This window comes from Mobula birostris, chromosome 11, assembly GCF_030028105.1.
Source record: "Mobula birostris isolate sMobBir1 chromosome 11, sMobBir1.hap1, whole genome shotgun sequence".
Lineage (NCBI taxonomy): Eukaryota > Metazoa > Chordata > Chondrichthyes > Myliobatiformes > Myliobatidae > Mobula > Mobula birostris.
Window position 1 is genome coordinate 64,556,960 of NC_092380.1, and position 14,795 is coordinate 64,571,754.

General features: G+C 36.8%; 2 protein-coding genes across 6 annotated transcripts in view; one reads left to right on the forward strand and one right to left on the reverse strand.

The window, feature by feature from the left end:
* Positions 1 to 14,795, forward strand: part of tmem86a (transmembrane protein 86A) — a 57,961-nt gene that overhangs the window by 21,430 nt on the left and 21,736 nt on the right. The window contains exons 3-5 of one of the 5 annotated variants that reach the window (XM_072272411.1): positions 1,925 to 2,562; positions 4,667 to 4,699; positions 11,143 to 12,028. In XM_072272411.1, the coding sequence (XP_072128512.1) occupies positions 1,925 to 2,358 (434 nt within the window). In that variant the 3' untranslated portion in view covers positions 2,359 to 2,562; positions 4,667 to 4,699; positions 11,143 to 12,028. Of the gene's footprint in view, positions 1 to 1,924; positions 2,563 to 4,666; positions 4,700 to 9,902; positions 12,029 to 14,795 lie in introns of those variants that run through there. The other 4 variants (XM_072272408.1, XM_072272409.1, XM_072272407.1 and 1 more) reach the window with 4 other exon arrangements.
* LOC140205146 (circularly permutated Ras protein 1) overlaps positions 10,930 to 14,795 on the reverse strand; it is a 77,681-nt gene continuing 73,815 nt past the window's right edge. Inside the window, exon 20 of the mRNA XM_072272406.1 lies at positions 10,930 to 14,430. Within this exon, the coding sequence (XP_072128507.1) occupies positions 14,320 to 14,430 (111 nt within the window). The 3' untranslated portion in view covers positions 10,930 to 14,319. The remainder of the gene's footprint in view (positions 14,431 to 14,795) is intronic.

Genomic DNA, 14,795 nt, shown 5'->3' on the forward strand with positions numbered 1-14,795 from the left:
TTCAGGGCCTGGACATCTTGCAATCAATGGAACAATGAATTCAAAATTGTATCAAGACATTTTACAGGAGAATATCAGGGTAGCAGTCCACTCTTTCAATTATTTCATGTGAGGAACATTGTAAGAGTTTGGTTTCTTATAACATCTCAAGGTGCAGAAAAATTGATACAGACTTTGCTTTTAGCTGATTAGACTATTGTAATGCACTCTTTTCAGGACTGCCTAGGAAAGATATAAATCGACTACACTTGCTCAAAAAACAGCAGCAAGAATCTTAACCAAGAAGAGAAAATCCAAGCACATTTGACTGGTTTTGGCATCATTACTCTGGCTGCCTAAGTCCTTTAGGATCAATTTAAAATACTCTTAACTGTATATAAGTCTTTGAATAATCAAGTTCCTCTGTTTATTTTGGAGTGTCTATCTTCTTACATCCCAAATCGTAATCTTAGATCCATGAATGTTGGTTTGCTTAGTGTTCCTAGAGCCAAACATATAATTACAAATATATGATTACAAATACCTGGGGATATGAATTGACAATAAACTGGACTGGTCAAAGAGCACTGAGACTGCCTACAAGAAGGGTCAGCGCGGTCTCTATTTCCTGAGGAGACTGAGGTCCTTTAACATCTGCCAGACGATGCTGAGGATGTTCTACGAGTCTGTGGTGGCCAGTGCTATCATGTTTGCTGTTGTGTGCTGGGGCAGCAGGCTGAGGGTAGCAGACATGAACAGAATCAACAAACTCATTCGTAAGGCCAGTGACGTTGTGGGGATAGAACTGGACTCTCTGATGGTGGTGTCTGAAAAGAGGATGCTGTCCAAGTTGCATGCCATCTTGGACAATGTCTCCCATCCACTACATAATGTACTGGTTGGGCACAGGAGTACATTCAGCCAGAGACTCATTCTACCGAGATGCAACACAGAGCGTCATAGGAAGTTATTCCTGCCTGTGGCCATCAAACTTTACAACTCCTTCCTTGGCGGGTCAGACACCCTGAGCCAATAGGCTGGTCCTGGACTTATTTCCTAGCATAATTTACATATTACTATTTAACTATTATTGTTTTATTACTATTTATTATTTATGGTGCAATTGTAATGAAACCCAATTTCCCCCAGGATCAATAAAGTATGACTATAAGTACTGGTCTTTTGCTCGTATGCACCTAACTCTACCAACTGAGATACGTCAGGCTACTACTGTGGAACATTTAAAAACTTTTTTAAAACCTATATTTTTAAATTTGGCCTATTTAGAGGATTACTTAACGCCTGTAGATGTTGATTACATTTATATAATTTGGTATATTCAATTACATTTTATTCTATATAATATTGGTCTTATGATTTTTAAATTTTGTCTTTTTTTTATGACTATATTAACTTATTTTTACAATCTATGTGAAGCATTTCAAGCCTGCATTTTAATGTTTAAAAGGTGCTATATAAATAAAGGTATTATTATTATTAGTAGTAGTAGTACCTTGTTCAGATGCTTGTTGTTCTTGGTGTGACTATGGGCAGTGTTTGGATGTTCTGTGTCCTGAGCTTTTCAAAGGTGAATACAATCCTAGACTGTCTCCAGTGTACAGATAGACATTTTCCTAGTGAGGTTCATTGAACTGAGTACTCTTTTTGATTGATCTTTCTTTCTCTGAATTGTGAGTGATAAAACCTGCTGTATTCTTGACTAGGATCACTTAACCCTAAATAAGAAATCATAATGGAGTCAATCTGCTGAAAGTGGATCTGGCCAAGTCCAGGAATTTATTTAGCAAGCAGAGCCATTTTAGCTTTTATTTCATCTTGTCTTATCTCCTACTTTTGTAAACTTGACCTTTTTTATTTCATTTTAATTTGAACTAATTTAAAATGAAAACCTTTTACTTACACATTTTTCTTGCTAACTCCTCAGGCCTGCTCATGTTTGCCATCACGCACGTTCTGTACTCCTCAGCCTTTGGAATGAAGCCCATGAACCCTGAGCCTGGCTGTGGGGTCGTGATTATCTGTGGACTCTCTTACTGGTTGCTGTACCCATACCTTTCTGGTCCCTTCACCTACCTGGTGGCGGTTTACATCGCACTGATCGGATTCATGGGCTGGCGTGCTATTGCAGGGGTGCAACTTTTCAACGACCTATGGACATGGACCAAACTGTGTGCCTGCCTTGGAGCCATGCTCTTCATGGTGTCTGACCTCACCATCGCAGTTAATAAGTTCTGCTTCCCCGTGCCTTACTCCCGGGCCATCGTCATGGCCACCTATTATGCTGCCCAGATGCTCATTGCTCTTTCAGCAGTGGAATGCAAGGACGATAATGATCGAAGCAATAGAAAAATGAACTGAGGGACAATGTCCCCTTTGCATAGTAACAAGAACGTATTGCTAAGTTCCAGTGGGACGCAAAAATCTGGGAAAACTATGGTGTGAATCTAATTTAGAGCCACATGATTTATTTTCATCGGTTTGTTTCTGTGTTAGCTTATTGTTACCTCCATGAAGCAGTCGTCAGTCAGGAGGGCTTAAGGACTGTGGCTAACGCCAGCTAAGGTAGGTGACCCCGATGAGATGGTCCTTCTCCTGTGGCATTTTGTGCAGTGAACTCTCTGCCCTTCAATAACTTGATAGAAATTGACCATGCATATTTCAGTTATCATCCCTAGAATCAGAGTGGGAGAAAGGCATCAAGCAAGCAGGTCTCAAGATAAAAACTGAATTCCATGACTCTCGAGTTAATCTCAAACTCAGCCTCTTAACAATAATCCTAAATGTCCTTTTAAAATTTGAAATCTTTTCAATCAACATTTGTGAATTCATATGTTTTGAGAAACAATGAAACCAGCATTTTGAGGAATTCAATAATATTCAAAGTGAAGAATATGAATGAAAAGGATACATTTAAGGATTCAAAGTATAAACTGAGAAAGATCAGGTCCATTCAGGTTTATCCACATAAGCATGATATCTTGTGCATTATAATATACCTGTTCCCTAGTCCAACTGGAAACTATGTAATCTTCAAGGAAATCAAAAACATAAAAGTCCAGCAGAAAATTCTTTTCAGACCTCTTAAAGCGATCAAACTAGTTCAAGCAACTACTCTTTGCTTTGATGACATTTATACAGTACCTACCTCTTGTTTAAATGAGAAATAAAATCACTGCTTCAGGGAATGATTCGGGTAATATGATTACAGTGGACAACTGCAGTTGAATAGCTGGCACAATTTTGATAGCTAAATATCTTCCTCCTGTGCTGTAGCCTGCACATTTATATAAAAAAAAGGTATTCCTTTTGCTGTGATGCTCTTCTGTGCAAGCATGCTTTGTATCCTAGAAAACATTTGCAATATCTTTAACATCAGGAACCTCTCCCTTGCAAAATAAGGTGCATTTCAATCTTTTACCCTAAGATAAACATCCCCTTTTCAGTGCTGTAGATTTGGAAGTTGTTGAAAACTGTACTGTTCTATGGTGTAGGGGATAACAGCTGTTTTTATGCATTGCACTCTGGTGCTATTTTACACATAAATGCCTGTTATTATGCTCATGATAAGAATAGATGAGCACAAAATTGAGGAAAGAATACCTATAAATTTTGGATGTATTGACCAATGGGTATTTCATACTTGGCAAATAATTCTAATGCTTTAGTTTTGCTTTGCAACTTTCCACAGAATTAAAACTCATGAAGGGTAACAATATTTCTCCAATGCAGTTTATTTTGAAAGTGCATATTTACTTTTTGTTTCTCCTGTATATTTTCTCTTCTTCCCTTGTCCATTTTAGACCATAAGACCATAGACCACAAGATATAGAAGAATTAGGCCATTGAGTCTTCTGCGCCATTTCATATGGTTGTTCCAAATTTCCTCTCAGCCCCAATCTCTTGCCTTCTCCCCGTATTCCTTCTTGCCCTGACCAATCAAGAATCTATCAACATCTCTCTTAGATACACATAAAGATTTGGCGTCCACAGCTGCCTGTGGCAAAGATTTCCACAGATTCTGCATTCTCTGGTTTTAAAAAAAAAAAATTCCTCCTCGCCTCCATTCTGAACTGACACCCCTCTATTCTGAGGCTGTGTCCTCTGGTCTTAGATTGTCCCACCATAGGAAACATCCTCTCCACATCTACTCTATGAAGGCCTTTCACCATTCAATAGGTTTCAATGAGGTCACCCCTCATTCTTCTGAATTCTAGTGAATACAGGCCGAGACCAAACACTCTTCATATGACAAGCCATTCAATCCTGCAGTCATTTTTGTGAACCTCCTTAGAACCCTCTCCAGTCCCTGTACATTTTTTCTAAGATAAGGGGCCAAAACTGCTCACAATACTCCAAGTGAGGCCTCACCAGCGCTTTATTTTGGTTTGTTTTGAAGAATGCCATCTGGTGTATCATCATAAATCTGTATATAAACTGATGTACTGAGTGTTGGCTGATCATGGGTGATGAAAGATTACATAACTGTGGTGGCCTCACTCTTTGTCTAGACATTCAATTTCCAATAGGCCACATTGCATACCAACCAGGAAAACGGGTATTGCACTTTCTCCCTTTTCACCTAACAAGCTAAGCAAATTGCTAATTTCAAAGATCATTTGCATTTAACTTTCTGACTAAGTTTAATCTACAGATTTTTCTTATGTAGTAAGAAGAAACACTAGAAGCTGTAAATTACTTCGTAAGTATAGATTTCTTTGAAATATTGTGGAATATTGATAGCTCGGGTTGGCCATTTGGAAGTTTGGTTGATTGCCAAGCTTGGCAAAATGTTTGCAAATGTTTTGGTTCCAACCAAAAAGCTATCATCAATGCGCATTTGATGGTGTTGTCTCCTTAGAATGCAGGCTTATAAACTCCTCCAGGGTCCAAATAGATATTAATTAGACATTGTGATCTAGTTAGTTAGTTCAAAACTGTTTAGCAGTAGAAGATACTGATTGGCTAGCTTCAAGGCAGGCCCTTTGGAAGTGTTTGCTTTGCTGTCCAGATCCCAAGATTACTGGTGATTTGCTAATTGTTGACGTCATTGTTTCTCTTTTCTTCTTAAGGGTTCATATACTGGATCTATGTTGGTGTGTTTGTTGATGGATCCTTCTATAGAGAACCATACTTCAAGAAATTCTCGTTCTTGTTCTTGCTTGATGAGCAAGAGCTAGCAAGCAGAAGGCACATCAGCATAGATCTGGTATATGAACTCTTACGGAGTAAAGATAAAGATAAACAATGACGTCAACAATTAATGAATCATTAGTAATCTCGGGATCTGGGAATTGAAACAAGCACTTACAATGGACCTCCCTAGAAGCTAGCCAATCAGAACCTTCTACACTGAACCGTTTACAGGGTTTTTAATCAGCCAATCAGATCACGTTTAATCTATCTATTTGGACCCTGGAGGAGTATATAAGGTGGCATTCTGAGGAGACAACTAATGATGGCTTCTGGATTGGAGCCAAAACGTATACAAACATTTTGCCAAGCTCAGCAATCCACCAAACTTCCAAATAGATTCCTTTATAGCATTTACTTATTTTTTGCATAGTACGAGTGCAACTTGTACACCTAGAGCTATGAATTTACCACGGTTTATAAATGAATACATTAGAGATACAGTAAAGCAATATCCAGTGGGAATTCTTTCTCAAAGAATCTGTTTTAAGCCACCTTTTTTCTGTTTTTGCTGGTAGGAAACTCTGAAATGCTAGAGCTTTCTTTTCAATTATATTTTTGGGAGGTAAAGGAAATTCTTTGAGCCAACAAAATATTGGTACTGGACTTAATTTCCTTTTTAATAATTTACATTGGAGCATGGCTTTCCTTAACATTAAGTTATTTTCTCACACAATAAGGCATTCCATATTTTTCTTTTATATATGTATTTATTTAATTTGGAGACAGTTTTTAACACCAACTGAGAATAAGTATGACCTAAGCAGTGTTACCAAGAAAAATGTTAAAATATAGGTAAGACTGTTTTCTGAAGATTTCAACATATACAGGCATGAGAATATTGTCTAGAGACAGTTAATTTTACAGAGAACATTACATGTATGCTTAACCAGTTTGTGTACTAACTATGTAGTATGTAACTGCTTTCTGTGCTTACACCACAAAACTTGCTGTATGTAACTGTCTCCTGTAGCTACTAATTAACATGTTCTAATTAAATCACTTGTCTTAGAACAGAACAGAAACTTTGAAACTACCTTGCTCTGCTATTCACTTTTATCATTTGAGCTGTCAAGGATAGACAATCTTTAGATAGCATGATTGAACTTTAAAATTATTTAGTGGTAACCAATAACACTGTAATCTTTTAAGTTTTCCAAATTAATTCTTAACCATAAAAGTTAATTATATTTCAGTATTGAGCCTGTTTTTCAGCAAACTAATGATTGAAATGTAAAATCTTTATACTTGAGTTTATGAAAAATCCAAGATGCATTCAGAGATCTTGTTCTTCCAACAGAGGTTGTGATAGGAGTGAGTACTTGAACTATGTAAAATACTAACCATCGCAGGTTTATCTCCAGTGGTGTTAGGGAAGAGACTTTGAGGTGATAAAGCTTCATGTACAGAAAGCATATGCATGTTACAGTATGTTAGGTTAAAGTAAGTTCTTTTCCTTTAGTTCTGACTATTATTATAAATATGTTAAGGATGCAGTATATTGACATAATGCCAAGGGACTATTGTTTATTGATATGACAGAATTGTTTATAAAATGTTTTATAAGTTCATAATGTAACATAATATACAAATTTGTCTCTATAAAGTGGAGTGAATTGCCACAAATTAAGCATTTAAGATTGAGAATAGACAAAAACAAGAATATCCTAACATAAACTTTGAACAGAGAGTTTATTAACATACAAATCTAGATCAAGAACCCAGTGGAGGACATAACCTTGTCTAAAAAGACAGCAAAGAATACAGAATAAGTGAATGTTACAGTTTTTTTAAAATGTTGGTTTTAGGGAAATATGGAGGGATATGAGAAGTTTACAGGTTTGAGCTCATTGTGAAGAATGTATTTAAAGTCAGAGACAAGTGTGATAAATGTTGAACTGAACAAAAGATACGTGAAAAGTGTAAGGGTGCGGGGTGGAACTGAAAATGAGGATGAAAGGAAGGGAAAAGGTCCACTCGCTACAGTACTACTGCACTGGAGTGAATATAACAGGCTGCAATTAAGAGAAGTTAGAGGCTTGATGCGAAGTATTTCTTATGTAACCATTTTCTTGCAAAAAGTCCATGGTTATGAGAGAGGGGCTAGAAAAGCTTGTGAATTTTAGAAGTGAAGTGTAAAATCTTTTTAGTGTTTACTTGAAGTTGATATTCTGATGCCAGTAAAGAAATGAACCATATAGCCCCTTTTCCAGTTCAGAGAGCACTAATAACTAACTTAATATTGCAAGTTGATAACATTTTATAATCTTTTCTTCACCCCTTTTCCAATTTACACTTATTAAGACTGATTATATCTTCCTTCCTTTCTGCTTTCAGTTTAAATTAGTTGACTCAGATCACCAAAATTAGATTATTGGATTAATTCAGGATGGCTGATGATATAAATTGCTTACACCTAGCTTGTTTGTGTTTGTTGAATTGATCTTGAGGTTCAGAAAGTATATTATTGATGAATCAAAATCAGCAACAAGAATACTGACTGTGGATGTGATGGTGTTTTGGACTGGAGTTTGTGATCCCTGTCATTGGTACCTTACAGTACATATTTTTGCACTACAGCAATGTAACTGTTATTGAAAATTCACTTAACTAAGTTGTAGTTTTTGGGAAACTTAATAAATGCAGTAAGTACAAGTAAAGACTAATAGATCTATTGGAACATGAATGCTAAGCACATGTCAGTTTTAGTACTGGTACTTGTGCATCTTGGGTTAAAGGGAACAAATTCCTGTTGATTGGCATATTCACATTTGTGTATGTCAAAGTGAGATCAGATACAATTTATTCAAGTAAAAGGGAATGATTCTCCCTTGTCTAGTATTGTTCAGGTTCTTCATGTCCCATTTTCAGCTCTAGCAACCTTAGTGCAGATAAAGATTGGCAGTAGAGCAGATGCTTTTGAAAATAGGGTGTTGCTGAAATATTCATAGAGCTGGAATATCAAGTGGATATAGCACTCTTATTCAAGAAACCTGCATATGTTTTACTTCAGCAGTGTTTAATTCTGCATGTGAAAATTTATCACTTTGATTTATTTGGAACTTCATTTGACTTTGTCAGAAGATTGTCATTTCAAATCCTTCAAAAACTAAGTCTATTTGTTCCTGGGCTGAAATTTTAGTGAATAGGTAATGTTTTTTGTAGATACTTCAATGGAAAGACAACATTAAATTAAGATTATTTTTGCCCATTTAAATGTTATAATCCCATTTAAAAGCATGGAGTGCTCCTGAAGTCTTGGCCCAGCATATCCCTCTTTCTATGACCACCACTTAAAAAAAAAGGTGATATCCTGTGTGGATGGAGGAAATCATTGTACTTTAAAGCAATTAATTCCATCTAATGCACTTTGAATTCCTGATGTTGAAAAAAATGCTTCATAAATGCAGGTGTTTTCGTCATGGATTGGTGTTGGCTGCCCTTCAATATTTTTTGATTTTTGTAAGTACACAGCTACAGAGGTGTAAAGACCGTATAACTGAGACTGTTCTGTCTGCGCCCAACACCTACATAACATGTTACAACAGAAAGCATGGACTTTGTTCAGGAACAAAATTTTGTGTTATTGCAGTGAAAGAATCTCAACTTTTTTGATGAAATTATTGACTATTACACTGATTACTATTCTGTTTGACTTCTTAAAAACTTATAAAATTTATTACAACAATCAAGGTCATTTTGTCCTTGTGGAACAATAATTTCAGTCCCCTTCCCCTAAAATCACTTGAAATCCCTTTAAAACTTGAGAACAAGTGTTATCCTATTAATTGGGATCCATTATTAAAATAGTGGATAGAAATCTTTGACATGGATACATTAAGTGCCTGAATTATGATATTCCTGTGGTATTTTTAATCCAGTTCTTCTGTACACAGAATAACCTATTAAGAAGTTTATTGCATATAGCTCAGTATTAGAACCAAGCAATGGAGAAATATTTGATACAAAAGCAAGCAAAAATTTGATGTGGAAGTGATTTTTTTTCTGCTCTTCAGCTGAAGAATTTACTTTTTCCTTAACACAAGACAGGGAGGAAAGGCGGCCAGAGATCTATTATTTTGCACTGCCCTTTTATTCTCTGCCGCCCTTTCAATGGACACAACAGACTTATCTTTGTCAAATACATTACAGTTCTAAAGGCCCTAATGTCCTTGATCAATTTTCCTTGGGATCACCCACTGAGTGCTCCAGCCTTGAATTGCCCTTAAAATCTCAAGTGATATGGTGTGATCCTAGAGCATATTGGCCACATTGTTTTCAGAGCTGAGGGGTATGCTGAAGAAAAGACGATAGTTTGTTTTGTACTCTATCGTTGGTAGTGATGCTGAATAGCTATAGGGCTGAATTGCAGGTTTACAGAGTTGTTTTGATTGTAGGCATTTATGTTTGGTAGATTGGCAGCTGTGTGCATCTCACAATTTTAGTGTTTTTGGCATAAGTAATGAGAACTATAAGAGAGATGACAGTAAGTAATGATTATTTGAAACTAGTAAAATGCAAGTATTTTGTTGAACTTCCTTTCCATGTGAGTATTGCATTACTTTTATTTGTGGACATAATAGGGTGGATACTTCATCTCTATTCTTCTTAAGGATCGTATTCTCAGTAACTGCACCATTGTCTAACAGCTTATTTCTGGCTGTGAACTATGTCATAAATATTAATATTCCTATTTTATCTGCTGTTAACAGATTTTCATCATACCAATGTCTCCACGTCTGTGTCCAATCAGTATTACAGTTTTCAGGACAGACCGTCCATAAGGACATCTGTTGTTTGTAGCATTCCTGAAATGTTTCCTATCTCCAATTATTCTCCATTCATCTCTGAAAGGTAATCGTTCACTGTAGCAATGTTTCTACTAGCACCAGCAGCTTTTTTTTTGTATTCTGCTCAAATAGCTATTCTTTAACACCTGAGACTACGAGCCAGATGCTGACAGACTTTCATAACCTAGCCAAATCTAGTGCTATTTCCACTTTACACCCACAATCAAACTTGCTGTACCATTTCTTTGGACAGCATTTGGGTATGAGAAATCGGGCGACATTCCCTTTCTATCCATGGATTACTGGAGCTCAGTTGTGATGTTAGCTGTTATTCACCGTTGAAGTTTTATGTTTGTGAGATCATTGTTGATTTGGGGTCCATTTGAGATATTCTAGTTGTCTGGTTAGGGGTATTTCCCAATGAGAATTTCCTAACATGGCCGTCTGGGTGCTAAGGTGCTTCAAATTTGTGCACAATCTCTTTATCCTCATTATTTTGTGGATAAAGTTTTATTTATATTTTCTCAACTCTGGTCTGGCCTGTACCATAAAATGATTCACATATTGTGTAAACACATTTCTCTAGTTTGTATTGTGATTGCACAACATCCTTATATTGAGCTGAGGTCAGGAATAAATGGGGAGATAAAATTAACCCATGTCCAGTTGATGCTCTAATAGACTAGGTTACTGTCCAATCTGTTTTTCATATTTTATGTTCACTATGTCATGGTATGACTTGGAGTAATATATATTGGCCACAGACATTGTGTAGGGCATTAGCTTCATCATAAATATGTTTTATTTATGAAATTATTAAATTGATGATATTTTTTCAATAAAGTTAAACATAAAAAGGTTGATTGTAAGGAAACTGACAAAGTATTAATTGCAGTTAGACATTAGGCTGGTTCAGATGAACTACCCGAGAACAAGTCTCAAATGCTGAATGGTCTTCTGCCGTTTCCATTCTTAAAAAAATGCGAATAATGCATATTATCTAAACTCTGAGTAAATACTGAATTATTGGCCTGAATTGAGTTTAAAGCATAGCTTCCATGGATGTTTAAGGGAATTATTTGGCCAGGAAGTTTTGTATGTAAGACATCTGTTTAACCGTATGAAGTGGAATGAAAACTGTCCTTTCTAACTGTATATACAGTACTTTGAAGAGCCCTTGGATTGAACTGAAGCTCACCATACAGGGTAAAGTTGTAAACCTTTTAAGAAATAACATCAAAAGAAGGTGAATGACTACAGCTACTTTGCGGGCTTCATTCATACTTGACCTCAATAAAATCCTGAAGTTGAAAACAAAGTCATGAGAAATTGATCGCTGTTCTTCACTGTGTAGAGTATTAGCATGATTAAGTGGAATCCTAAGTGAATGTGAATCTATTGGCAGGGACACCACAGGCCTAATTACTGTTGGGTCTTTGCAGTAGCTAAAGACTGGGTTTTCCATTCTACAGTAATGATCCCGGGAATCCTAGTTTTACTTTCAGAGAGTGCTGATTCTCTTAGACGCACAATTGAGATCTGTTGTGTCCTACTACATGCCACTCATCTCATTTTTGGACTGTACATTCATTTTTCTGTGAATATGCTGGAAGATTGTAATTCTATTTTGAAGTTATTTCTATTAAAACATGGTTCCAATTTTATAAATGCTGAATCTACACAAAGCATTGTTGTGTATAACTACCATGCAATAATTGCTGCTGTATTGATTGCTTTACAATGGGACACATAAAACTTTTCATAATGGACCATTTAATGATTTGTTGATCTGTTTTGCCTATCCTATATGTCATCGGCCAGTTACTAAGTCTAGTGTTACTGAGCTGAACATAGTTAGCCTTTTGATGTTACCCTGATGCATGTAATGACTAATTTGAATTTTATTATTCTAATAGGATTTGACCTCCATTTGTACATTTGATTTGTGTATCCCGGTTTACCTTTGTCTATATTTTCATTGTAAAGTGCTTATTTTTGACATTAAAAATTACTGGGGTGAAATTGTTCATCGACAGTACTAAAGAATGGTAGGCTGTTGTTTGTACGCAAAAAAAAAAACAATTCCAGTCCTCCAGCTCTACCTGAGCTTAATGTTGCAGCCTAACATTTGTTAATAAATTATATAAACCAAGTTGGTGTAATTTAATTGCTTACATTCCTCTTTTCCTGCACTATCCTGCTTTTACCCACTTGCAGTATCCTTGTTGTACATAGTTGTGTGGATGCTGTTATACCCAGATGGTTGGAATTAATGTGTAGTCTTAGACAGTGAAAATTGACAGTCCTTTCACTAGCATGCACTTTTTCCTGAATATTCAGGTTAGTGCTCTTGAGTCACATTATTGGTTGTTCTTCCTCTTCCAACCCAATCAGCATCACTGCTGCCATTGCTTCAACCATGTTCAGACTGGAGATGAGATCTGCAACCTTCTAGTTGTTGAGTTTAGTTACACTTTATATTAATTGGATTGAAATGAATCTACCATTTTCAGTATTGTGGAAAGGAAAATGAGCCAATTGATTGCCTGACCAAAATGCATTAATTATCAGGAACAGGAATAATTACTTTAGTTCCAACTGCCTGTATCTTTCTCACCTACCACCTTTGTAAGAAGAAGAGTAAAATTGGTCATAAGTCCTATTGAATCTGCACAAGCATTCTACCTTTCCTCTGCTTTGTCCATTCATGTCTTTTGCTCTGAATTCCAGCCTGACTCATCTTCATTTAATGTTAACCAGTAACAATTGATATTTCAACCCAGGAAAAAAACATTCAGTTGGGACATTTTGAAGTCTTTTAAAGAGCACATTAAACTTTAATATCTCAGTATCAGTGAGTATCTTTGTTGCAAAAGGTTGTATGAATGAATCTTGAAAATTGCTCATCATGTGGTGAGTAGTTATCAGGCTAAAACTTGAGCTGAAATTTTACCTCCTACTGCTTTTTAATTGCTGTGTCATTCAACATGAAGCGAACCCAACAAATGCTTATTGAGCTGATCCTTGAACATCAACCATATGTGGCCAGGTTCATTGGATGAAATGAAGGGGCTGGAAAGAGAAGGGAATCAATACAATTGTTTCTAAAGAATGTGAGTGCCTACACTCAGGTCCTAAAACTTAAATGCAAAGTTTTCATTTTTAACCAGGTCAAAGGTTATTTGATTGACACCTCTACTACCATTTTTAAACTCAGTCCCTCTTCCACAAATCAGAGAGAAAAGGTTGAGCAAGTTGGAACTTTTCTCTTTGGAGTGAAGGAGGATGAAAGGTGACTTGATCGAGGTGTATAAGATGATAAGAGGCATAGTTAGGGTGGACAGCCAGTGCCTTTTCCCCCAAGGCGGCAGTAGCTATATACAAGAAGTGATTGAGGAATGTGTGGGAAAGGTGTCAGTAGTAGGCTGTTTTAGACAGAGCAGTAAGTACATGGCAGGTACATTAGGGACACAGGTTCTTAGGCACATAGATGAAAGAAAAATGGAGCGCTGTGTGAAAGGGAGGAGTTGGATTGATCTCCGAGTAGGGTAAAAGGTCGGCACAACATAAGAGCGGAATTGGGCCTTACGGCCCATCAAGTTTGCTCTGCCATTCCATCATGGCTGATTTATAATCCCTTTCAACCCCATTCTCCTCCTGATCTTTGATGGCCTTACTAATCAACCTCCACTTTAAATATACCCAATGACTTGGCATCCACAGCCATCTGTGACAATCAATCCTGTAGATTCACCACTCTCTGGCTAAGGAAATACCTCCTGGTCTCTGTTCTAAGGGATCATCCTTCTGTTCTAAGGCTGTGCCCTCTGGTCCTAAACTCCCCCACTATAGGAACCATCCTCTCCACATTCACTCCATCTAGGCCTTTTAAAACACGATGGGTTTCAATGAGAGGCGAAGAGTTTCAATGACATTCTGTGCCAAAAGGCCTATACTGTGTCGTGTTGGACTATGGTTTACGTCCATGATGACTCCAGCATATACCCCCAAAAGAGGCAATGCCACAGCATAACTGTGGCACATCCACAACTTGTGATCTTGCTTTAAAGATGGTAGCAGAGTCCATGGAAGCCATGAGATGAATCTTGCTCATTTTTCGTTACTGTTGTGTTAAAACCCTGGATCTCTCCACTCAGCAACACGATGGAGTATCTTGCTCAGCTTTCACAAAAGGAAAGCAACTTTGGCCTTTTACAGTAAAAATGCAAAGAGTTAAATTTTCTTTACAGGATGTTATATTATTTGTAAAAATACAATGAAAAATTGCACAGTTCATTTACAAAGTTTCAGGTGATCAATTTCTCCAATTTCCTTAGATTTAAATCATTGGCAATGGAGCTGCTGTTGGTTTAGGCACTGGCTTCTTCAACATCCTACTTCTTGCATTCTTTAGACGATAAACCGTGTTTGCAACCTCATCGGACAACATCTGTTGGGAATTTAAGGACGAAAAGCATGTTAATTTATTTGAAGATAACTCTGAAATTAATGATAGGTATGATAAAATGCATTTGGAGGTCAGGATGGTGTAACAGTTGGCAGAGTTATATCTATGAACGTTCTCAGTCATCAAGGTCATTGTATATCTAGTCCAGTTGCCTTGATCTACTATTGCTTGATATAGTTGGCAGAGTTAGTTCTACATCCACGTGCTCTCTTCACAGAGGCTTTATCAGGGATGAACAAAAAAAAAAGCTGATCTCACCACCCATGTCACACCACCATCAATAATGTAAGAAGAAACTGGAACATAACAGAATAAGATCATATGGATTGTGAAGAAACAAGTTAGTG